Source organism: Rhinopithecus roxellana, chromosome 8, assembly GCF_007565055.1.
Source record: "Rhinopithecus roxellana isolate Shanxi Qingling chromosome 8, ASM756505v1, whole genome shotgun sequence".
In the NCBI taxonomy this organism is placed as follows: Eukaryota; Metazoa; Chordata; class Mammalia; order Primates; family Cercopithecidae; genus Rhinopithecus; species Rhinopithecus roxellana.
Window position 1 is genome coordinate 6,312,145 of NC_044556.1, and position 26,237 is coordinate 6,338,381.

General features: G+C 47.0%; 1 protein-coding gene across 1 annotated transcript in view; it reads left to right on the plus strand.

The window, feature by feature from the left end:
* The window catches only part of MUC16 (mucin 16, cell surface associated), a 222,716-nt gene that overhangs the window by 158,835 nt on the left and 37,644 nt on the right, over positions 1 to 26,237 (plus strand). Inside the window, exons 44-71 of the mRNA XM_030936547.1 lie at positions 110 to 282; positions 598 to 633; positions 888 to 953; positions 1,889 to 2,013; positions 2,267 to 2,334; positions 3,259 to 3,431; positions 3,760 to 3,795; positions 4,052 to 4,117; positions 14,117 to 14,241; positions 14,471 to 14,538; positions 15,153 to 15,325; positions 15,654 to 15,689; positions 15,949 to 16,014; positions 17,154 to 17,278; positions 17,484 to 17,551; positions 18,172 to 18,344; positions 18,657 to 18,692; positions 18,956 to 19,021; positions 20,970 to 21,091; positions 21,319 to 21,386; positions 21,978 to 22,150; positions 22,482 to 22,517; positions 22,781 to 22,843; positions 24,003 to 24,130; positions 24,356 to 24,423; positions 25,048 to 25,220; positions 25,554 to 25,589; positions 25,841 to 25,906. Coding sequence (XP_030792407.1) covers positions 110 to 282; positions 598 to 633; positions 888 to 953; positions 1,889 to 2,013; positions 2,267 to 2,334; positions 3,259 to 3,431; positions 3,760 to 3,795; positions 4,052 to 4,117; positions 14,117 to 14,241; positions 14,471 to 14,538; positions 15,153 to 15,325; positions 15,654 to 15,689; positions 15,949 to 16,014; positions 17,154 to 17,278; positions 17,484 to 17,551; positions 18,172 to 18,344; positions 18,657 to 18,692; positions 18,956 to 19,021; positions 20,970 to 21,091; positions 21,319 to 21,386; positions 21,978 to 22,150; positions 22,482 to 22,517; positions 22,781 to 22,843; positions 24,003 to 24,130; positions 24,356 to 24,423; positions 25,048 to 25,220; positions 25,554 to 25,589; positions 25,841 to 25,906 — 2,612 coding nt within the window. The remainder of the gene's footprint in view (positions 1 to 109; positions 283 to 597; positions 634 to 887; positions 954 to 1,888; positions 2,014 to 2,266; positions 2,335 to 3,258; positions 3,432 to 3,759; positions 3,796 to 4,051; positions 4,118 to 14,116; positions 14,242 to 14,470; positions 14,539 to 15,152; positions 15,326 to 15,653; positions 15,690 to 15,948; positions 16,015 to 17,153; positions 17,279 to 17,483; positions 17,552 to 18,171; positions 18,345 to 18,656; positions 18,693 to 18,955; positions 19,022 to 20,969; positions 21,092 to 21,318; positions 21,387 to 21,977; positions 22,151 to 22,481; positions 22,518 to 22,780; positions 22,844 to 24,002; positions 24,131 to 24,355; positions 24,424 to 25,047; positions 25,221 to 25,553; positions 25,590 to 25,840; positions 25,907 to 26,237) is intronic.

Genomic DNA, 26,237 nt, shown 5'->3' on the forward strand with positions numbered 1-26,237 from the left:
TTTCCCAGGCTTCTCATTTCCTCTGGTTCCTTGCTGTCCTTCCCTCAGCAATCTCAAAACCCTTCCTAGTTAATCTTTTGATTGCATTCCTCGCACCTGCCTTCCCCAGGCCTGAGAAGAATGGGGCAGCCACTGGAGTGGATGCCATCTGCACCCAACATCTTGACCCCAAAAGCCCTGGACTCAACAGAGAGCAGCTGTACTGGGAGCTGAACCAGCTGACCCATGGCATCAAAGAGCTGGGCCCCTACACCCTGGACAGGAACAGTCTCTATATCAATGGTGAGCAGATGTGGTGTGGTTGGAGTCTCTTCCTCCCTGCTGGGCAGACTCTAATCTCTGGCTTGCGGGCACACTCTTCATCTGACCATTGAAAATTCTGTTATGTGCTCTCTATGGGGTGACTAAGTTCTGGACTTCATGGTTTCTTCATCATTGTGAACTGCATTCCCTCAGGGCATTCTTCTCTGTTATGAGGATGCTGATAGGAAATCTTTAATGGTCCCTGTCCCATGGCACCAGGATAGCCATGACCCCTATTGTGTCCCCCACATTTCCTTAATCCTTACACAATTTCTTCCCTCCTTCTCTATGCAGGTTTCACCCATTGGAGCTCTGTGGCCCCCACCAGCAGTGAGTATTCAACTCATGTCCACATGCCCCTGATCCTACACCAAGCAAAGCAGGAGCTGCCCTCCTCATAAACCCATAAGTCCTCATGAGCAAAGGAGGTGGGAAGGCCGAAGTTATTGAAGCTTCCCTGTGCCTCAGCTCCAAAGACAGACCCACCTGAAGCCCACATGCAACAGACCTCATGATAGTCCCCTGTCTTGCCATTTCTGCCATGAGAGTGTTTTGTGCTTTCACTGATGAGGACTTTTCCTCAGCTCCTGGGACCTCCACAGTGGACCTTGGAACCTCAGGGACTCCATCCTTCCTCCTCAGCCCCACAGGTAAGTACCAGTCAATGACATCTCTGTTATAGCATGCCTGATGAGTGTGAACATCTCTGCCATTTTCACTCAAATAAAGATGGAAAAGTACAGTACATCTGGTAATAGTGAGTGGACCAAAAATATTTGTTGGCCACCTACTGTGTACCACACCTAAGGGATACAGCAAGGAAAACAAAACCAATAAAAGTGTCTTTGCCCTCAGTGAGCTTTTTTATTCATGTGTTGATGATAGTGGTGGTGGTGCTAGTTGTTGAAGACGACGATGATGATGATCATGATGGTAATGCTGTTGATGATGGTGGTAGTGGTGCTGTTCATCATGATGATGATGATGATGATGATGATGATGATAGTGATGCTGATGATAATGGTGTTGATGTTGCCGACCATGATGATGATGGACATGAGGATGATGTCAGTGACGGTTATGATGTTAGTGAGGATGATGGTGGTGTTGGTGGTGCTGTTGATGATGGTGATGACGAAACTGGTGATGTTGATGACAATAACAATGATGGTGATGAGGATGATGCCAGAGATGGTCATGGGGTTATGATGATAATAGTGACGTATTGAGTGTGGTGATGATGATGTTTGTCGTGGTCATGGTGGAGACTATTATGGTGGTGGTGATAATAATGATTGTGATTGTGACAATGATAGCAAGGATGATAATGGCAATAATAAAGGTAACAGGTAACATCAGACAATATTGAGCACTGAATATGAACCAAGAGCTATGCTCAGCATCTAACTACTATTTTATATAATATCCTTTAAAAAATAAATTCAGTCACTGAAGACAAGGGAGGCATGGTAAGTATTTATTTTGTCAGTCAATTGAAATGCTGCCTATATTTAAAGATAAGTATATTGCAAACTCCTATTTTCTCTACTTTGAATACAGTATTTATTTTCAATTCCCACTACAGCAGCTGTTCCTCTCCTGGTGCCGTTCACCCTCAACTTCACCATCACCAATCTGCAGTATGGGGAGGACATGCATCACCCTGGCTCCAGGAAGTTCAACAGCACAGAGAGGGTCCTGCAGGGTCTGGTTAGTGCCCCATCCTCCTCACTCTGCCCTGAGCCAGATACTCAGTGCCTCCTACAACATCCAAGCCAGGGTAATGGGAGAAGAATGTACCCACTTCGTCCTTGACCCAAGAGATGCAAGACTCGCCCACCGAGGCCAGCCATGCCCACTGAAGCCAGCCTCACCCACTGGGCCATGCCTTGCTCACCTTATTTCTGCACCCACACACGGGAACCTTAGCCCTCCTACTCACCTCTCTCTTCCTCTTCCACAGCTTGGTCCATTGTTCAAGAACTCCAGTGTCGGCCCTCTGTACTCTGGCTGCAGACTGATCTCCCTCAGGTGAGGCTAGAATAGCCAGCCTGGCTGTCCCAATTATTCTCACTCCAAAGACTTTGCACTGCTTCCTTGCTGCACTTCCTAGGGATATCCTCACCAAGGATGGGATTCAGGAGTCACTGGCTTCAGGACCAGTGTGTCTCCTGATAGTAACACCCCCACACCCCACTTCAACAGAGAGAATCTGCATTGTCCATCATCAGGATTGAGCCCCTATCCCGGTCATCCCTCTGAATTTCCTCCTTTCCCTGCCCCTCTCTTTCATTTAGTTCTTAAATTCTGTCTCCAGGATTTCTCTCAAGACAATCATGCCTCAGCCACGTGCTTTCATCCTCATTTCCAGCTCTTCACTGACCTCAAATCTGGGCTCTCCTGTCCCCATGCCGTGAGAATGCAGGATTCACTTTGCATATTTTTTTTTTTTTTTACTGAGACAGAGTTTTACTCTTGTTGCCCAGGCTGGAGTGCAGTCGCATGATCTCGGCTCACCACAACCTCTGTCTCTCAGGTTCAAGCGATTCTCCTGCCTCAGCCTCCTGAGTAGCTGGGATTACAGGCACGGGCCACCACACCCAGCTAATTTTGTATTTTTAGCAGAGACAGGGTTTCTCCATGTTGGTCAGGCTGGTCTCAAACTCTTGACCTCAGGTGATCCACCCGCCTCGGCCTCCCAGAGTGCTGGGATTACAGGTGTGAGCCACCGTGCCCAGCCTCACCTTGCACTTTTATCAAAACTGTTGTGTTCATGACTCTGCTCACAGTCCCAACAAGCCAGTAGTCTGCACACTCAGAGAATCTAAGTGTGGCTTCTCACCTCTTTCCCAGGTTTCTCATTTCCTCTGGTTACTTGCCATCCTTCTCTCAGCAATCTCAAGACCCATCCTAGGTAATCTTTTCATTGTCATTCTCCCCACCTACCTTCCCCAGGTCTGAGAATGATGGGGCAGACACTGGAGTGGATGCCATCTGTACCCACCGCCTTACCCCTCAAAGCCCTGGACTGGACAGGGAGCAGCTGTACTGGGAGCTGAGCCAGATGACCAACGGCATCAAAGAGCTGGGCCCCTACACCCTGGACAGGAACAGTCTCTATGTCAATGGTGAGTGGCTGTGATGTGGTTGAAGTCTCTTCCTTCTTGCTGAGCAGCCTCTAATCTCTAACTAGAGGTCACACTTCCTGCCTGGCAATTGAAAATTCTGTCATGTGTTTTACATGGGATGATGAAGGTCTGGACTTCATAGTTTCTTTATCACCGTGGATGTATTCCCTCAGGGCATTCTTTCCTGATGTGAGGATGCTGATAGGAAATCTTCAAATGCCCCTGTACCATGAAATTCATTCCTTTGCACCAGGGTAGCCTTGACCCCTATTTGGTCACCAATGTCTCCTTAACCCTTACGCACTCTCCTGCCTCCTTCTCTATGCAGGTTTCACCTATTGGAGCTCTGTGCCCACCACCAGCAGTGAGTATTCAAGTCATGTCCACATGCCCCTGATTCTACACCAAGCAGAACAGGAGCTACCCCTCCTCATAAACCCATAGGTCCTCTTCTTCAGCAAAGGAGATAGGAGGACAGCAGTTACTCAAGCTCTGCTCTGCCCCAGCTCCAAAGAAAGACCCATCTCTAGTCACACAGGCAGCAGACCCCATAGTCTCCCCTCTTGCCATTTCCGTCATGAGAGTGCTTCCTGCTTTCACTGATGAGTACTTTTTCTCAGCTCCTTGGACTTCCACAGTGGACCTTGGAATCTCAGGGACTCCATCCCCCGTCCCCAGCCCCACAAGTAAGTACCAGTCAATGGCATCTCTGTTAGAGCATGCCTGATGAATGTAAACATCTGTGCCATTTTCATTCAAATAAAGATAGAAAATCATAGTAAGTCTAGTGATAGTGAGTGAACCAAAAAAATTAATTGGCCACCTACAGTGTACCAGACCCTAGGGATACAACAAGGAAAATAAAACCAATAAAAACATGTCTGCCCTCACTGAGCTTCTGTTTATGTGATGACGATGATGATGGTGGTGGTGGTTATGATATTAATCATAATATGTTGAGTGTGATGATGATGGTGGTAGTGGTGCTGTTTATGATGATTATGATGGCGATGATGATAGTGATGCTGTTGGTGATAATAGTGGTGGTGGTGCTGACCATGATGATGATGGACATGAGGATGTCAGTAACAGTTACGATATTCGTGATGATGTGTTGAGTGTGATGATGATGATGGTGATGGTGGTGCTGTTTATTTATTTTTCTTTTTTCTTTTTTTTGGGTGCTGTTTGAGATGGTGATGATGAGACTGGTGATGTTGATGAAGATGACAATGATGGTGATGAGGATGATGCCAGTGATGGTTGTGGGGTTATGATGATAATGGTGATGTGTTGTCTGTGGTGATGATGTTTGTGGTGGTCATGTTTGGGATTACCATGGTGGTGATGATGATAATAATGATGGTGATGGTGACAATGATAGCAACAATAATGATGGCAATACAAAAGATAACAGATAACATCAGACAATATTAAGCTCTGAATATGCACCAAGAGCTACGCTCGGCATCTAACTATTATCATAAGGCATCCTTTAAAAAATAAATTATGTCAGGCCAGGTGCGGTGGCTCACGTCTATAATCTCAGCATTTTGGAAGGCTGAGGTGGGTGGATCACGAGGTCAAGAGATCGAGACCATCCTGGCCAACATGGCAAAACCCCATCTCTACTAAAAATACAAAAATTAGCCGGGCGTGGTGGTGCATGCCTGTAGTCCCAGCTACTTGGGAGGCTGAGGTAGGAGAATTGCTTAAATCCGGGAGGCAGAGGTTGCAGTGAGCCAAGATGGTGCCACTGCACTCCAGCCTAGTGACAGAGTGAGACTCCATCTCAAATAAATAAATAAATAAATTCTATCATTATAGGAAAGGAATGCACGGTAAATATTTAGTCATCTAATTTAAATGTTGCACATGTTTAAAGATAAGTCTGTTGCAAATTCCTATTTTCTCCACTCTGAACATAATGTTTATTTCCCCCTCCCACTACAGCTGCTGGCCCTCTCCTGGTGCCGTTCACCCTCAACTTCACCATCACCAACCTGCAGTATGAGGAGGACATGCATCGCCCTGGTTCCAGGAAGTTCAACACCACAGAGAGGGTCCTGCAGGGTCTGGTTAGTACCCTGACCTCTTCACTCTCCCCCACTCCAGATACCCAGCCCCTCATACAACATCTGTGCCAGGGCCATGGAAGAAGATCACACCCACCTTGCCCTCATCCCCAGAGATGCAAGCCTCACCCACTGAGGCCAGCCATGCCCACTGGGCCCTGCCCCACCCACCTCACTTTTGCTCCCACGCAGGGACCTTAGCCCTCCTACTCACTTCTCTCTCCCTCCTCCACAGCTTAGTCCCATATTCAAGAACTCCAGTGTTGGCCCTCTGTACTCTGGCTGCAGACTGACTTCCCTCAGGTGAGGCTAGAATAGCCAGCCTGGCTATCCCAACTATTCTCACTCCAAAAGACTTTGCACATCTTCCTTTATACACTTCCTAGGGATATCCTCACCAAAGGTGGAATTCAGGAGTCACTGGCTTCAGGACCGGTGTGTTTCCTGATAGTAACACCCCCACACCTCACCTCAACAGAGAGAATCTGCATGGTCCATCATCAGGATTGAGCCCCTACCCTGGTCATCACTCTGAATTCCCTCCTTTTCCTCTCTCTCCCTTTCCTTTAGGTGTTAAATTCTGTCCCCAGAATTTCTCTCAAGACAATCATGCCTCATCCATGTGCTTTCATCCCCATTTCAAGGTCTTCAGTAGTCTCAAGTCTGGGCTCTTTTTTCCCATGCCATGAGAATGCAAATTTCACCCTTGCACTTTTAGGAGAATTGTATCCATGACTCTGTTCATGGTCCCAAGCAAGCTGGGAGTCCGTGCACTCAGAGAATCTAAGTGAGGCTTCTCACCTCTTTCCCAGGTTTCTCATTTTCCCTTCTCCTTTGCTGTCCTTCCATCAGCAATCGCAAGACCTGTCCTAGGTAATCTTTTCATTGTAATTCCCCCCACCTCCTTTCCCCAGGAACGAGAAGGATGGAGCAGCCACTGGAGTGGACGCTGTCTGCCTCTACCACCCTGATCCCAAAAGACCTGGGCTGGACAGAGAGCAGCTCTACTGGGAGCTGAGCCAACTGACCCACAGCATCACTGAACTGGGCCCCTACACCCTGGACAGAGACAGTCTGTGTGTCAATGGTGAGCAGCTGTGATGTGGTTGGAGGCTCTTCCTCTCTGATGGGCAATCTCTACTCCCTGGCTTGAGGTCACACCCACTGCCTGGCCATTGAAAGCTTGACCATGTTGTCTATATTTGATAGTTGACATCAGAACATCATGGTTTCTTCTTTATGTTGAAGACTGGGTTTACCCTCAGGGTTTTCTTCCCTGATGTGAGGGTACTGATAGAAAACCTCCAGCAGCCCCGGTTCCATTTCACCAGGGTAGCCCTGACCCCTATTTGGTTATCCACCTCTACCTTAACCTTACTCAGGTTAATCTCTTTATCTCTGTAGGTTTCACCCATCAGAAATCTGTGCCCACCACCAGTAGTGAGTATTCAACTGATAATCTCATGCCCCTGATTCTACACAAAGCAGAGCAGGAGCTGACCCTTCTCCTTATAAAACCATAGCTCCTCTTCTTAAGAGAAGGAGTTGGGAAGGCGGAAGGGATTCATCCTCCCTTCTGCCCCAGCTACAGACTGATCTAGGTCAAACCCCATATGCATCAAGTTTCATAATAGTCTTACCTGCTGGCATTTCTGCCATGGGGGTACTTGCTAATTTCACTGATGAGAGCTTCTTCTCAGCTCCTGGGACCTCCACAGTGCACCTGGCAACCTCTAGGACTCCATCCTCCATCTCCAGCCACACAGGTGAGCACCAGTCAATGATACCAGTCAATGGTGAGTGTCTTCATCTCTGTCATTTTCATGCAAATTAAGATGAAACATCATAGCAAATCAAATCCAGTGTAGCTGATGCAACCAACACACTTTACTGAGCACTTACTCTGTGCCAGAACCATGGAATGTGGCAGGGAATACAAAAGAGATAAAAATGTCTTCCTTCAGAGAGCTTATATTCTTGTGATGATGAGGATGATAAGGGTGGCAGTGATGATGATAGTGGTGGGGATGGAGATGATGATAATATCATGGAGATGACTATAAAGATGGTGATGCTGCTGATGATGCTGGTGATGGTGATGATGATTATGGAGATGGTGATGAAGATGATGGTGATAATAGTGGTGCTGATTATAACAGGAATGATGATGTGATGGTGGTGATGTTTGGGATGATTGTGGTGATACTGGTGATGTTTGAGGTGATTGTGGTGGTGATGATGATGGTGGTGATGATGACTACCAATGATGATTGTGATGTTGACAATGAAGATGATGATGATGATGATGATGATGACGATGATTGTGTGGGTGATTATCCTGGTAATAATAATATTATGATGGTGCTGATTATGATCCTGTGGTGATGATGGTGATGAGGATGGTGGTAGTGGTGGTGCTGATGTTGATAGTGATGAAAGCGATGAGAGCCATGGCAACAACTATGGTTATGTCGATGACGAAGATGGCAATAACAGAGGTAAAAAATAGCATCTGACATTACTGAACACTAAATATGCGCCAAGCACTATGTTCACCATCTCATTACAATTATATAATATGCTTATTTATGAAAAACTTCTATTATTGTAGTCAAGAGAGGCATGAAAATCTTATTTTTTATCCCCATGAAATGCTGCTGCATATGTTTAAAAATAAGTCTATTGCAAACTGTTATATATTTCTCTACTTTTGAACATCGTGTTTATTTCCCTACCCCTTTACAGCCCCTGGCCCTCTCCTGATACCATTCATCCTCAACTTTACCATCACCAACCTGCATTATGAGGAAAATATGCAACACCCTGGCTCCAGAAAGTTCAACACCACGGAGAGGGTTCTGCAGGGTCTGGTAAGAGCTCCACCACCTTACCAGTCCTGCTTATATCACCCATGCCAGGGCCATGGAAGATCTCACCCACCACTCCTTGGCCCCAGAGATGCAAGCCCCACCTAGTGATGCCAGCCCCTCCTACCTCATGTCTGCCCCGTCCCTACACCTCAGCCCACCCACTCACCTCCCTCCCCTTCCTCCACAGCTCAAGCCCTTGTTCAAGAGCACCAGTGTCGGCCCTCTGTACTCTGGCTGCAGACTGACCTTGCTCAGGTGAGACCTTAGGATTTCCAGCCTGATTTCCCCAATTGTTCCCAGGTCCAAAAAGTTTGATCACCTTCCTTCCTGCCCTACTGTGGGATGGCCTCAGCACAGATGGAATTCAGGAGGCACTGGCTCCAGAACCAATTTGTCTCCTGATTCTACCACCTCCCACCTCAACTGACACATTCTTTAGAGTCCATCAGCAGGATTGAGCCCTTACCTTCATCACCCCTCTAAATTCCCTCCACCTCCCTTTCCTCCAGTTGTTGAAGTCTGTCCCCAGAATTTCTCTCCAAACGTGCCTCATCCACTTGATTTCACCCCTAATTCCTGTTCTTCTCCTGTCTCAGGACTCAGCTCTTCTTTCCCCGTTGCTGTGAGAATGCAGGTTGCACCTTGTGATTTCATAAAAATCCTTGCATCCATGACTCTGCTCACAATCCCAGGCTGGCAGGGAGTCACAGCACTTAGAGAATCAAAGTGTGACTTCTCTCACATCTGCACCAGGCTTCTCAATTCCTCTGACCCCTTCCTGTTCTTCACCCAGCAAGCTCAAGACCCCTCCCTAGGCAATCCATTAATTGCCATTCCCCACTTTGCTCTCCCCAGACCTGAGAAGGATGGGACAGCCACTGGAGTGGATGCCATCTGCACCCACCGCTTTGATCCCACCAGCCCTGGACTGGACAGAGAGCGGCTATACTGGGAGCTGAGCCAGCTGACCAACAGCATCACAGAGCTGGGCCCCTACACCCTGGACAGAGACAGTCTCTATGTCAATGGTGAGCAGCCATGATGTGACTGGAGGCTCTTCCTCCTAGCTGGGTAGACCCTACTGTCTGTCCTGGGGTCACATGCCCTGTCTGACCATTGAGGGTTTGATGATGTACTCTATATGTGATGATTGAGGTTTCAACTTCACGGTTTCATCTTCATCTTGCACGGATTTTACCCTCAAGGCCTTCTTCCCCCATGTGAGGGTGCTAATGAAGATTCTCAATGACCATGCTTCATGAAACTTTCCTCATTGCACTAGGGTAACCCTGACCCCTATTTGGTCTGATCTCTCCTTTACCCTTACCCACTCTCCTCCCTCCCTCTCTCTGCAGGCTTCACCCATCAGAGCTCTGTGCCAACCACCAGCAGTGAGTATTTTACTATGTTCCAGTCCCCCCAGTCCTACACCAAGCAGGGCAGGAGCTGGCATTACCTCTTATCCCTTTATGTCCTCTTCATGAGGGAAAAGACTTCAAGGGCACAGTCTATTCCCTTTCCCCTGTGCCCTAGCTCCATAGAAAGGCTCAGCTCAAACCTCAAATGCAGCAGGGCCCATAATAGTTTTACCTGCTGGCATTTCCACCATGAGAGGGTTTGCTGCTTTCAGTAATGAGGGCTTCTTCTCAGTTCCTGGGACCTCTGCAGTGCACTTGGAAACCTCTGGGACTCCAGCCTCCCTCCCTGGCCACACAGGTGAGCACCAGTCAGTGGCATCTCTGTTAGAGCATGACTGATGAGCAGAAACATGTCTGCCATTATTTACTCAAATAAAGGTAAAAATCCTAGTAAATCTAGTGATGATGAGTCAACCTACAAATGTGATTGATCACCTCCTCTGTGCCAGACCCTGGGGATACAGCAGGTATACAAAACAGATAAAAATTTCTGCCATCAGTGAGCTTATATTCTTGTGATGATGACTGTGGCAGGTGGTGATGATGATAGTGGTGGCAGTTTTGATGATGATGGTGATGCTTATAGTAGCAATGATGATAATGATGATGAAGGTGGTGAGGATGATGACAATGGTGGGGGTTATGATGATGATGATATGTTGAATGTGATAAATGATAGTGTTGGTGGTCGTAATGGAGAGATCATGGTGGTTGTCATGGCAGTGGTGGTGACAACAAGGATGGTGTGGGTGACAGTGATGGTGGTGATGATGGTGGTGGTTCTGGTGCTGGTGGTGATGATGGAGATTATTATGGTGGTGGTGTTGGTGGCAGTGACGATGACAATTATGGTGTGGGTGACAATGATGATGACAATGGGGATTATCATGGTGATGGTGGTGGCAGTGATGATGGCAGTAATGATGGTGATGATGATGACGACAATGGGGATTATCATGGTGATGGTGGTGGCAGTGATGATGACAGTAATGATGGTGGTGATGATGATGACAATGGGGATTATCATGGTGATGGTGGTAGCAGTGATGATGGCAGTAATGATGGTGATGATGATGATGGTGGTGGTGATGGTTGTGCTGGTGGTGATTATGGAGGTTATTACGGTGGTGGTGGTGGCAATGATAATGACAATAATGATGCTGTAGGTGACGATGATGGTGACTATGATGGTGGTAACAAAGGTAAGGGATAACATGACATTACTGAGCAATGAACATACAATGAAAGCTAGGCTCAGCATCCAACTGATATCATATAGTATGTGTCTTTTTAAATTCTATCGTTATAGTTAAGGGAGGGATCAAAAATCTTCATTTTGTCCATCCCATTTAATGCTGTGTATATTTAAAAATAATTTTATTGCAAATCCATAATTTCTCTACTTCTGAACATAGTGTTTGTTTCTCACCCCCACTACAGTGCCTGGCCCTCTCCTGCTGCCATTCACCCTCAACTTCACCATCACCAACTTGCAGTATGAGGAGGCCATGCAACACCCTGGCTCCAGGAAGTTCAACACCACAGAGAGGGTCCTACAGGGTCTGGTGAGAGTCCAACCTATCTAACTCTGCCTGGCCCACCTTACCAGATTCTACCTACATCACCCATGCCAGGGATATACAAGAAGATCCCATGTGAATCACCTTCGACCCCAAATCACAAGCCGTACCCACTGGTGTCAGCCCCACCTGTCTCATTTCTGCCCTGCCCCTCCTCATCAGCCCTCCCAATCACCTCCCTCTCCCTCCTCCACAGCTCGGGCCCTTGTTCAAGAACACCAGTATTGGCCCTCTGTACTCCAGCTGCAGATTGACTTTGCTCAGGTGAGACCTTAGAATAGCCAATCAGGGCTTACCCAAGTGTTCCCAGGCCCCAGCAGCATCCTTCTTGCCCTCCCTGTGAGCGTCCTCGGCAGAAGTGGGATTCAGTTGGCAGTAGCTTCAAGAAAGAATGTGTCTCCTGATCCTAGCACTTCCCCACTCTAGTGACAGATTCCGCAGAGCCCATCATCAAGATTGGGTTCTTACTCCACTCATCTTTCTTAATACCTTCCATTCCCCCATATCCCTTCCCTTAATTTTTAAAATTCTGTTCCCAAGGTCTCCCTTAAGAGGAAGGTGGGTTTTCCACTTGCTTTTATCTCTGATTCTAGCTCTTCACTTGTCTCAAGTCTGAGCTCTTCTGTCTTCGTGCTGTCAAACTGGAAGTTTCACCTTGCAATTTCATAAATATTCTTGTGTCCGTGACTCTGCTCCCAATCCAGGGCTGGCTGGGAGTTGGTGCATTTAGAGAAATTAATTGTGGCTTCTCACCTCTCTCCCAGGCTTCTCATTTCCTCTGTCCCCTCCCTGTCCTTCCCTCAGGAATCTCAGAACCCCTTTCTGGGCAATCCTTTCATTGTCACCCCCTCTGCCCACTTAACCTCCTCAGGCCAGAGAAGGACAAAGCAGCCACCAGAGTGGATGCCATCTGTACCCACCTCCCTGACCCTCAAAGCCCTGGGCTGGACAGAGAGCAGCTGTACTGGGAGCTGAGCCAGTTGACCCATGGCATCACTGAGCTGGGCCCCTACACCCTGGACAGAAACAGTCTCTATGTCAATGGTGAGCAGCTTTGATGTGGTTGGATTCTCTTCCTTCTTGCTGGGCAGCCCCTCCTTTCTGGCTTGAGGTCACACTTCCTGTCTGGACGTTGAAATCTCTGCCATGTTGTCTGCATGTGATGATTGATGTTAGAACTTCATTTTTTTTTTCTGCATCTTGTACTGTGTTCATCCTCCAGACCCTGGTCCCTGAAGTGAATGTGCTGATAGAGAACCTTTAATGGCTCCTGTTCCATGAAACCCCTTCTATTCCACCAGGGTAGCCCTGATTCCTATTTCATCCCCCCACCTCTCCTTAACCCTTACCCACTATTCTCCTTCCCTCTCTCTGCAGGTTTCACTCATTGGAGCTCCATACCAACCACCAAGAGTGAGTATTCAGCTGATGTTCCAGTACCCCCAATTCTACTCCAAGCAGGGCAGGAGCTGAGCCCTCCTCATACACACTTATGTCCTCTTCATGAGAGAAGGTGCTGGGAGAGCACAAGTTATTCCTTCTCCCCTGTGCCCAAAGAGAAACACAATTCAAGACTCACCTGCAGCAAGCCTCATACTAGTCCTACCTGCTGGCATTTCTGCCATGAGAATGCTTGCTATTTTCACTGATAAGGGCTTCTCCTTAGCTCCTGGGACCTCCACAGTGAACCTGGGAACCTCTGGGATCCTGTCTTCCCTCCCTGAAACTACAGGTAAGTATCAGCCAATGGCACCTCCGTTAGAGCATTCCTGATGAATATAAACATTTCTGCCATTATGCACTCAAATAAAGATAAAAGTCATAGTAAATCTAGTGATGAGGAGTTAACCTGTAAACTTTATTGAGCACCTACTCTGTGCCAGGCCCTGAAGATACAGCAGGGAACATAGAAATAGATAGCAATCTCTGCTTAAGATAGCTTATATTCCTGTGATGATGATGATGATGTAAGTGATGGTGATGATGATGGTGGTGATGGTGATGATGATGATGATGATGATAATGATCATGATATAGATGATGGTGATGATGATGCTAATTACGATGACAGTGATGAGGATGATGACAATGGTGGGGGTAGTGGTTATGATGATAATAATTATGTGAAGACAGTAATAATTATGGTGGTGGTGATTGACAAAAATGATGGTGATATTGACACTGATGTTAATGAAGATGGCGATGATGATAGCACTGCTGGCGATGGGGATGATGAGGATAATGATGCTGGTGGTGGTGATGATGACAATAATACTACTGATGGTGACAAGCATGGTGATATTGACAATGATGATGGTGATGATGAAAATGGTGATGGAGGTGATGATTAGGATGATGATGGTTGTGGTGGTAATGATGATGATGATGATGATGATGGTGGTAGTGGCGGGGTGGGTGCTAATGGTGATGATGATGACAGTAATACTCATGGAGACAATCATGGTGATGTTGAAAATGAAGTTGGTGTTAACAATGGCACTAGATAGTATCTGACACTATGGAACACTGAATATGCACCAAGACCTATGCTCAGCATCTCACTACTATTATTTAATGTGCTCTATCAAAAACATCTATCATAATAGTCAAAGGAAGCATGAAAACATTATGTTTTATCACTCACTTTATATCCTGTTGTGTATGTTTAGAAATAAGTCTATTGCAAACTCTTAAATGTTCTCTACTTTTGAACATAGTGTTTATTTCCCACCTTCACTATAGCCACCAGCCCTCTCCTGGTGCCATTCACACTCAACTTCACCATCACTAACCTACAGTATGAGGAGAACATGGGTCACCCTGGCTCCAGGAAGTTCAACACCACGGAGAGGGTTCTGCAGGGTCTGGTGAGAGCCCTACCTATCTCACTCTGCCCTACCCACCTTACCTTGTCCCACCTATGTATCTATATGGCCACAGAAAATCTCACCCACCTCCCCTCACCCCAAGAGATAAAAGCCCCATCCAACCTACTGATGTCAGCTCTACCAACTAGAGCCAGCCCCACCCACCTCACTTCTGCCCTGCCCCTACCTCCTCAGCCCTGCCACTCACCTCCCTCTCCCTCCTCCACAGCTCAAGCACTTGTTCAAGAGCACGGGTGTTGGCCCTCTGTATTCTGGCTGCAGACTAACCCTGCTCAGGTGAGACCTTAGAATTTCCTGCCTGGCTGCCCCAATTGTTCCTAGTCTCAATGAGTTTGGACTTCTTTTTTCCTGTCCTCTTTGTGATTATTCGTATCAAAGATGGAATTCAGGAAACAGTAGCTCCAGGACTAACCTGTCTCCTGGTATTAGCAGTGCCCCCGCCCCCACTTCCAAACAGACGGAGAAATTCCAGAGTCCATCAACAGGACTGGACTTCTACCCTGGCCCCCCCTCCAAATTCCCTGTTTTCCCCCCACCTCCATAGACTTTAGGTGTTAAATTCTGTAGCCAGGATTTCTCTCAAGACAAACATGCCTCAACCACTTGCTTTCATCCCCAATTCCAGCTCTTCACCTATCTCAAATCTGAGCTCTCCTGTTTCCAGGCTTTAAGAATGCAGGATCCACCCTGCCATTTTGGGATAACTATTACATCCACAACTATGCTCATAGTCCCAGGCCGCCCAGTGCACTCAGAGAATCTTAATTATTGCATCCCATCTCTGTAATAGACTTTTACTTCCTCTGTCCTTTTTGTCCTTCACTCTGCCATCTCAGGATCTCTCCTTAGGCAATTCATTTATTGCCATTCCCCTCATCACTTCTCCCTAGGCCTGAGAAGGATGGAGCAGCCACCAGAGTGGATGCCATCTGCACCCACCGCCCTGACCCCAAAATCCCTGGGCTAGACAGAGAGCGTCTATACTGGGAGCTGAGCCAGCTGACCCACAGCATCACTGAGCTGGGCTCCTATACCCTGGACAGGGATAGTCTCTATGTCAATGGTAAGCAGCTGTGATGTGGTTAGAGTCTCTTTCTCCTGGCTGGGCAGCCTCTACTCTCTGACTTGAGGTCACATGCCCTGCCTGGACACTGAAGGCTAGGACATGTCTGTATGTGGTGATTGATGTCAGAATTTCATGATTTCTTCTTTATCTTGAACTGATTTCATCCTTGTACCTTCTTCCCTGATACTCAGATTCTGACAGAGAATCTCCAAATGTCCCTGTTCCATGAAACACCTTTCATTCCACCAGGGTAGCCCTGACTTTTGTTTGATTCCCTACCTCCCGTTTGACTCTTATTCACATTCCTCCCTCCCTCTCTATGCAGGTTTCACCCAGCGGAGCTCTGTGCCTGCCACCAGCAGTGAGTATTCTACTGATGTTCCAGTGGCCCCAATCCGACACCAAACTTAGCAGGAGCTGACCCCTATTCATAAGCCCTTATGTCCTTTCCATATGGGAAGAAACATAGAGGGCAAAAATTATTCCCCATCCCCACTGCCCCAGCTAACCGGAATCCCAGCTGAAGTCCTACAGGCAAAAATCTCCATGAATAGTCCCTCCTGCTGGCATTACTTCCATGAGAGCGCTTGCTCCTTTCACTGATGAGGGCTTCTCCTCAGCTCCTGGGACTTTCACAGTACAGCTGGAAACCTCTGAGACTCCATCATCCCTCCCTGGCCCCACAGGTAAATACCAGTCAATGATATTTAGAGCATGGTTGATGAGTGTAAACATCTCTGTCATTATTTACTCAACTAAAGATGGAAATTCATAGTAAATCTAGTAACCATAGGTCAACCAATCAAGTTCGTTGAGCACTGCCTCTGTATCAGGACCTGGATATACATCAGGGAACAAAAAAAGAAAAAACACTGCCCTCAGTGAGCTTATATTATTGTGATGATGTTGATGGGGGTGGCGGTGATGGTGACTGCAGTGGTGGTGGTGATGATGGTAAGGATAATGATAATTATGGTGGGGGTAATCATGGGAAGAATGATGGTGGTGGTGGTGGTGGTGGGGATTACAATTGACAATAATTATGGGGATGTTGGCAATAATTATAATAACAATGAGATGATGACAGTTGTATTGATTGTGGTGATGATGCTGGAGTGGTGATGATGATAACAATGGTGATGATGATGGTAAAGATGATGATGGCTGTTTGGATGATGACAGTAATGTTGCTGGTTATAATGGTAATGATATGATTATGGTGATGATGATGTTTTTGGTGGTGTTGATGTAGATTATGACATTGGTGATGGTGGTGTTACTGAGGATGACAATAATGATGACGATGGTGATTATGATGACAATGATCGTGATGATGATGATTATTCAGATGATGACAGTGATGGTGATTATGATGGTAATGATGAAATGACAATGGTGATAATGATGTTTGTGGTGGTGTTGATGGGGATTATCATGGTGGTGATAGTGGTGGTGCTGATGCTGACAATAATGATGATGATGATGATCATGATTATGATGATGATAATGGTGATGACAAGGGTAACAGGTAATATCTGATATTTTTCAACACTGAGTGTGCACCAAAAGCTGGACTTAGAGTCTAACAAGTATTATTTAATATGCTTTTTAAAAAATAATTTATATCAAGAAGGGCACAGAAAGCTTTTATTTTGTCATTCATTTTAAATTCTGTTGCGTATGATTAAAAATAAATTTATTGCACTCTTCAAGTCTATTGCAAAAGTCAAGAACCTTGAGGAGTTTTCAATAGACTTATTTTAACTATATGCCACTGATTAAAAATACAAACGCAATAGTGTTTGTTTCCCATCTTTTACTACAGGCACTGGCCCTCTTCTGCTGCCATTCACCCTCAATTTTACCATCAATAACCTGCAGTATGAGGAGGACATGGGTCGCCCTGGCTCCAGGAAGTTCAACACCACGGAGAGGGTCCTTCAGGGTCTGGTAAGACCCCTGCCCACCTTACTCTGCCCCACCCACCTTACCTGGTCCCAACAACATTACCCATGCCAGGGCCATGGAAGAAAATCTCATCCACCTTCCCCATAGACATAAGCCCTGCCCACTGGTGCCAGCTGCATCCACTACACTTGTGCCCCACCACTATGTCCCCAGCCCTCCTAGTCACTTCCCTCTCCCTCTTCCACAGCTTAGGCTCTTGTTCAAGAACACCAGTGTTGGCACTCTGTACTCTGGTTGCAGACTGACCTTGCTCAGGTGAGACTTTAGAAGAGCTAGCCTAGCTGCCCCAATTGTTCCTAGACTCAAAGAGTTTGAATTGTTTTTTTTTTTTCCTGCCATCCCTGTGAATGTCCTCACAAAAGATGGAATTCAGGAAGCAGTGGCTTCAAAACTAATCTGTCTCTTGATACCATCAGCACCACCCCAATCAACAGAGAGATTCTGCAGAGTTCATCAGGAGAATTGGGCTTCTACCTTGGTCATCCCTCTGAACTCCCTCCTTTCCACCCACCTCCCTTTCCTCCAGTTGTTAAATTCTGTCCCCAGGATTTCTCGCAAGACAAACATGTCTCATCCACTTGCTTTCATCCCCAATTCCAGCTCTTCATCTGTCTCATGTCTGAGTACTTTTGTCTCCATGCCATGAGAATGCAGGCTTCACCTTGCAATTTTATAAAAAGTTCTTGCATCTGTGACTCTGTTCACAGTCCTGGGCTGGCTGGCAGCCGGGACACTCAGAGAATCTAAATGTGACTTACTACCTCTTTCCCAGGCTTCTCATTTCCTCTGGTCCCTTCCTGTCTGGCCTCAGGAAACCTCAGAACTCCCCCTGAGGCAAGTTTTCAATTGTTATTTGCTTCATCTGCCCTCCCCAGGCCTGAGAAGGATGGGGCAGCCACCAGAGTGGATACTGTCTGCACTCACCGTCCTGACCCCCAAAGCCCTGGATTGGACAGAGAGCGGCTGTACTGGAAGCTGAGCCAGCTGACCCATGGCATCACTGAGCTGGGCCCCTACACCCTGGACAGGCACAGTCTCTATGTCAATGGTGGGCAACTTTGATGTGGCTGGAGTCTCTTCTGCCTTGCTGGGCAGCCTCTATTCTCTGGCCTGAGGTCACACTCCCTGTCTGGCTATTGAAGGCTCAGCCATGTTGTCTGTATGTGGTGGCCACGGTCAAAACCTCATGGTTTCTTCTTCATCTGGGACTGAGTTTACCCTCAGGATCTGCTTTCTAAATCTGAGGGTGCTGATAGAGAATCTTCAATGTCCCATGTTCTGGGAAATTTCTTCTGTTGCACCAGGGTACCCCACCACTCTGTTAACACTTACCCACTCTCCTCCCTCCATCTCAATGCAGGTTTCACCCATCAGAGCTCCATGATGACCACCAGAAGTGAGTATTAATTGATGTTCCAGTGCTCCTGATCCTACACATAAAGGGCAGGAGCTTTCCTCTCCTTCTATGCCCCTGTATCCTCTTCATGAGGGAAGGAACTGAGAGAGCACAAGTTATTCCCCTTTCCCTCTGGCCCATCTCCAGATGGAGATCCTGCTCAAGCCCCACGTGCAGCAAGGGCTATAAATACTCCTGCCTGCTGGTATTTCTGCCGTGAGAGGGTTTGCTGCTTTCACTAATACAGCAAACCTTCTCCTCAGCTCCTGATACCTCCACAATGCCCCTGGGAACCTCGAGAACTCCAGCCTCCCTGTCTGGACCCACGAGTGAGTACCATTCAGTGCCATCTCTATTACAGCATGCCTGAGGAGTGTCAACATCTCTGCCATTTTCTTTTCTTTTTCTTTCCTTTTTTGAGATGGAGTCTTACTCTGTCTTACTCTGTGCTGGAATGCAATGGTGCGATCTTGGCCCACTGCAACCTCTGCCTCCTGGGTTCAAGCAATTATCCTGCCTCCGCCTCCTGGATAGCTGGGATTACAGGTGCATGCCACCACGCCCAGCTAATTTTTATATTTTTAGTAGAGATGGGGCTTCACCATGTTGGTCAAGCTGATCTTGAACTCCTGAGCTCGTGATCTGTCTGCCTTGGTCCCCCAAAGTGCTGGGATGACAGACGTGAGCCACCGCACCCGGCCTACAACTCCGCCATTTTCACTCACATAAAGATGAAAAGTCCTAGTGAATGTAGTGATGAGAAGTCAACCAACAAATTTTATTGAGAGTCTGGCTGCTTCAGGGACCTAGGGATAAGGCGGGGAACACAAAAGAAATACAAATCTCTGTCCTCAGGAAGGTTATATTATTGTGATGATGATGATGATAATGATAGGGGTGGTGGTGATGATGGTGGTGGACATGATGACAACAATGATGGCGTTGCTGGTGATGGTGGTGGTGATGATGATGATGGTGATGATGATGGTGGTGGTAGTGGTTTTGATGGTGATGATGACGATAGTGGTGGTGATGATTATGGGAAGGATGACAGTGATGGTGGTGATGTGATTGTTCTGATGGTAATTGACAATGTGATCGTGATGTTGACAAAAAGGATAATGATGGTGGTGATGATGATGATAATGATGATGATGGTGGTGGTGGTGGTGATGGTGGTTATGACGGTAAGAATGATACGATAGGCCGGGCGCGGTGGCTCAAGCCTGTAATCCCAGCACTTTGGGAGGCCAAGACGGGTGGATCATGAGGTCAGGAGATCGAGACCATCCTGGCTAACATGGTGAAATCCCGTCTCTACTAAAAATACAAAAAAAAAAAAAAAAACTAGCCGGGCGAGGTGGCGGGCGCCTGTAGTCCCAGCTACTCAGGAGGCTGAGGCAGGAGAATGGCGGGAACCCAGGAGGTGGAGCTTGCAGTGAGCTGAGATCCGGCCACTGCACTCCAGGCTGGGCGACAGAACGAGACTCTGTCTCAAAAAAAAAAAAAAAGAATGATATGATAATGGTGTTAGTGACCATGTGTTAGTGGTGATTATATGGATGATGATGGTTGTGGTGATGGTGGTGTGATAATGACAATGGGTGCGGATGATAGGGATTATGATGGTCATGGTTTTGTGCTGATGCTGTTGGTGATGACAATAATGATAGTGATGATCACAGTGTTGCTGATGTTGATGATGATCATGATGTTGACAAAGTAGTAGATAATGTCTAGTAGTATGGAATACTGAATATGCACCAAGAGCTATGCTCAGCATCTAACTACTATTATTTAGGATGCTCTATGAAAACTATCTATCATTACAGTCAAAAGAGGCATGAAAACCTTTTATTTTGTCACTTTAAATCATGAATCATGTTGCAAATGTTTAGAAACAATTCTATCACAAATTCTTTTTTTTTTTTTTTTGGAAACGAGTCTCCCTCTATCACCCAGGCTAGATCTGGTTCAGTGGCGCGATCTGGGCTCACTGCAAGCTCCGCCTCCTGGGTTCACGCCATTCTCCTGCCTCAGCCTCCTGAATAGCTGGGACTACAGGCGCCTGCCACCACGCCCGGCTAATTTTTTTGTGTTTTTAGTAGAGACAGGATTTCACCGTGTTAACCGGGATGGTCTCAATCTCCTGACCTCATGATCCACCCGCCTTGGCCTCCCAAAGTGCTGGGATTACAGACGTGATCCCAGCCTCTATCACAAATTCTTAAATGTTACTCTATTTTGAACACTATTTATTTCCCATCTTCACTATAGCTGCCAGCCCTTTCCTGGTGCTATTCACAATTAACTTCACCATCACTAACCTGTGGTATGAGAACATGCATCACCCTGGCTCTGGAAAGTTTAACACCACAGAAAGAGTCCTTCAGGGTCTGGTAAGAGCCCCACACACCTCATTCTACCCCACTCACCATGTTTAGTCCTGCCCACCTCACCTGTTGCAGAGCACGGAAGATCTCACCTACCTCATCTTGCCCCCAGATATGCATGCCCCAACCACTGATGCCAGCCCCACCAACTGTTGCCAGCGCTGCCCACCTCCCTTCTACCACACCCCTATGACTTCAGCCCTCCCACTCACCTCTTTCTCCCTCCTCCACAGCTCAGGCCTTTGTTCAAGAACACCAGTGTTGGCCCTCTGTACTCTGGCTGCAGACTGACCTTACTCAGGTAAGAACTGAGAACAGCCAGTCTGACTGATCTGAGAAGTCTGACCTGCTTCCTTTCTGCACTCCCTGGAGATGTCCACAGCACAAGTGGAATCCAGCAGGCAGTGGCTCCAAGACCAATGTGCTTCCTGATCCTAGCACCTCCCACCTCAACTGAGAGATGCAGAGCCCATCAGCACGACTGGGCTTCTACCTTGGTCATCCCTCTGAATTCCCTCCTTTCCCCTACCTGCCTTTCCACAAGTGGTTAAAGTCTGTTAAATGCTGTTCCCAGGATTTCTCCCAAGAAAAACATGCCTCGTCCACTTGCTTTCATCCCCAGTCCCAGCTCTTCACCTGTCTCAAGTATGAGTTCTCCTCTTTGCAATTGTATAAAAAAGTTTCCACTTTGCAATTTTATAAAAATCCTTGCATCCGTGATTCTGCTCATAGTTGCTGAGAGTCATTGTACTCAGAGCATGGAAGTGTGGCTTCTCACTTCTCTACCAGGCTTCTCATTTCCTCTGGCCCCATCCTGTCCTGCCCCATGGGATCTCAGGACCGCTCCCTAGGCAATCTATGTATTGTCTTTCCCCAATCTTGCCCTCCCCAGGCCCAAGAAGGATGGGGCAGCCACCAAAGTGGATGCCATCTGCACTTACCACCCTGACCCCAAAAGCCCTGGACTGGACAGAGAGCAGCTATACTGGGAACTGAGCCAGCTAACCCATGGCATCACTGAGCTGGGCACCTACACCCTAGACAGGGACAGTCTCTATGTCAATGGTGAGTAGCTGTGATGTGGTTGGAGTCTCTTCCTCCTTGCTGGGAAGCCTCTACTGTCTGCCTTGAGGTCACACTCCCTAACTGGCTATTGAATGCTCGGCCATGTTGTCTGTATGTGACAGCTGAGGTTGGAACTTCATGGTTTCTATTTCATCTTGGACTGAGTTCTTCCTGGGGATCTGCTTTCTGGATCTGAGGGTGCTGATAGAGAATCTTCAATGGCTCATGTTCTGGGAAATTCCTTCCATTGCAACAGGGTACTCTCACCCCTATATAGTGCCCCACCACTCCTTTAACCCTTACCTACCCTCCTCCCTCCATCTTTATGCAGGTTTCACACAACGGAGCTCTGTGCCCACCACCAGCAGTGAGTATTCCACTGATGTTCCAGTGCTCCTGATCCTATACCATGCAGAGCAAGAACTGAACCCTCTTCACATCCCCCTATGTCCTCTATGAGCAAAGGAGCTGGGACAGCACAAGTTTTTCCCTTTCCCTTCTGGCCCAAGTCTCTTCAGAGAGAGACCCAGCTCAAGCCTCACATGTAGCAAGGTCCATAAACACTCCTACCTGCTGGCATTTCTGCCATGACAGGGTTTGACACTTTCACTAAAGAGGCCTTCTCCTCAGCTCCTGGGACCTTCACAGTGGACCTGGGAACATCTGGGACTCCAACTTCTAAACCTGGTCCCTCAGATAAATACAAATCAATTGCTCTGTTAGAGCATGCCTGATGACTGTCAACATCTCTGCCATTTTTGTTTAAATAAAGATAAAAAATCCTAGTGAATCTATGGATGAGGAGTCATCTAACAAACTTAATTAAGTGCCTAGTTTCTGTAGGACTCTAGGGATAAGGAAGGGGACACAAAAGAGTTAAAAATCTCTGCTGCAAGGAAGCCTATTTTATTGTGAGGGTGATGGAGGTTGTTGGTGGTGAGGTTACTGGAGATGATGACAATAAAAATGGTGATGCTAGTGATGATGGCAATAAGGATGATAATTATGAAGATGGTGGTGGTGATGATGATGATGATGTTGGTGGCAGGGGTTATAATGGTGATGCTATGATGATGACAATGGTGGTGGTGATTATGGGAAGGATGATAGTGGTGTTGGTGATGGTGGTGGTTTTGGTAGTGATTGACAATAGTAATGATGATGTTGACAATGAATAATGATGATGGTGGTGGTGGTTATGATGGTAATCATGTGATGATGATGAGGATAGTTGTGGGGGTGATTATGGGAAGAATGATGATGGTAAGGATGATGGTGGTTGTGGTAGTGATTGACAATAGTGATTGTGATGGTTACAATGAAGATAGTGATGATTATAATGATAATGGTTGTGATGGTGGTGGTGGTGGTGATGAGAGTAATGATGATATGATAATGGTGTTGGTAATCATGGTGCTGGTGATGCAAATGATGATGATTGTGGTGGTGGTGATGATGATGATGATGGTAGTGGGGATGCTAGAATCATCCCCACCATGGTTTTGGTCATGATTTTGGTGCCGATGTGAGTGGTGCTGATGCTGGTGGTGATGACAATAATAATAGTGAGGGTCACAGTGTTGGTGACATTGATGATGACAATGGAGATAATAAAGGTAATAGATAGTATTTAGTATTATAGAACTCTGAATATGCACCAAGAGGTATGCTAGCTGCTACTATTATTTAGTAGGCTTGGTTAGAAACTTCTATCGTTATAGTCAAGGGACGCATGGAAACTTTTTATTTTATTCTCTCTTTAAATCCCGTTGCATATGTTTAGAAGCAGGCCTTTTGGAAATGTATAGAGTTCTCCACTCTTGAACATGTCATTTCTTTCCCACCTCCACGGCAGCTGCCAGCCCTCTCCTGGTGCCGTTCACTCTCAACTTCACCATCACCAACCTGCGGTATGAGGAGAACATGCAGCACCCTGGCTCCAGGAAGTTCAACACCACGGAGAGGGTCCTTCAGGGCCTGGTAAGAGCCCCAAGCATCTCACTCTGCCCAGTTCACCTTGTCTAGTCCCACCTACCTCACTCATGGCATGGCACAGAAGAAGATCTCACCCACCTCCCCTCACACCCAGAGACATGAGCCCCCATCCACTGATGCCAGGCCCACCTACTGGTGCCAGCCCCAATGATAGTCCCCTGCCCCTACCCCCTCAGCCATCCTACTCACTTCCCTCTCGCTCCCCCACAGCTCAGGCCCCTGTTCAAGAGCACCAGCGTTGGCCCTCTGTACTCTGGCTGCAGACTGACCTTGCTCAGGTGAGACTTTAGAATTGCCAACCTTTGTTGCCTCAATTGTTTCCAGTCTCCATGAGTTTGGACTTCTTTTTCCTGCCCTCTCTGTGGTTATTCTCATCAAAGATGGAACTCAAGGAACAGTGGCTCCAAGACTAATCTGTCTCCCAATATTACTACTGCCCCTTGCCATCCCACCCAAATCAACTGAAAATTTCCACAGGGTCCATCAGAAAGATTGGACTTTCACCCTGGCCATCCCTCTGAATTCCCTCTTTTCTTCCCACCTCCTTTGCCTTTAGGTGTTAAATTCTCTAACCAGGATTTCTCTCAAGACAAACATGCCTCATTCACTTGTTTAATTCCCAATTCCAGCTCTTCACCTGTCTCAAGTCTAAGCTGTCCTGTCCCCATGCCATGAGAATGCAAGAGCCACACTGCAATGTTAGAAAAATTCTTGTATCCACAAGTATGCTCACTGTCCCAAGCTGGACAGTAGTCAGTGCACTCAGAGAATCTAAGTGTGGCTTCTCATCTGTGTACCAGGCTTCTCATTTCCTGTGGCCCCTTCCTGTCCTTCACTCAGCAATCTTGGGACTCCTCCCTAGATAAAACTTTATTATTATTCCCCTCACCTGCCCTCTCCAGGCCTGAGAAGGATGGGGCAGCCACTGGAGTGGATGCCATCTGCACCCACCACCCTGACCCCAAACGCCCTAGGCTGGACAGAGAGCAGTTGTATTGGGAGCTGAGCCAGCTGACCCACAGCATCACTGAGCTGGGCCCCTATACCCTGGACAATGACAGACTCTTTGTCAATGGTGAGCAACTGTGATGTGGTTGGAGTTTCTTCTTCCTTGTTGAGAAGACCTCTACTCTCTGTCTTGAGGTCACACTCCCTGCCTGACCATTAAAGTCTTGGCCATGTTGTCTGTATTTGATGACTAATCTGAACTTCATGGTTTCTTCCTCATCTTGTACTGGAGACCTTCATCCTCAGGACCTTCTTCCCTGATCTGAGGGTGCTTATAGAGAATCCTCAAAGCCCCTGTTCCCTGAAACTCCTTCAATTGCACCATGGTAGCACTGACCCCTTTTGGTCCCCTACATTTCCCTTAACCCTTACCCACTCTCCTTCCTCCCTCTCTATGCAGGTTTCACCCATCGGAGCTCTGTGCCCACCACCAGCAGTGAGTATTCTACTAACATTCCAGTGGCCCAAATCCTACTCCAAGCAGGACAGGAGCTGACCTGCTTCTCCTATGCCCCTATACCTTCTTCATGAGGGAAGGATCTGAGAGGGTATAAATGATTCCCTTTCCCTCTGGCCCAGCTCCAGAGAGACACTAATCTCAAGCCCCGTATGCAGAAATACTCCTATCTGCTGGCATTTCTGCCATGAAAGAGCTTGCTGCTTTAACTAATGCGGGCTTCTCCTCAGCTCCTGGGATCCCCACAGTGTATCTGGGAGCATCTAGGACTCCAACCTCAATACTTGGCCCTTCAGGTAAGTGCCAGTCAATGACACCTCTATTAGAGTATGCATGATGAGTGTCAACATCTCTGTTCTTTTTACTTAAATAAAGATTAAAAATCATAGCAGATTTACTGATGATGAGTCACCCAACAAACTTCTTTGAGCACCCACTCTCTGCCAGGCCCTAGAGATAAGGCAGGGAACACAAAAGAGGTAAAAATCTCTGCCCTCAGAGGGCTTATTTTATTTTATTTTGAGGATGATGTGGTGATTATTTTATTTTGAGGATAGTGGTGATGATGATGTTGCTGGAGATGATTACAATAATGATGGCGATGCTGATGACCATGATGTGATGATA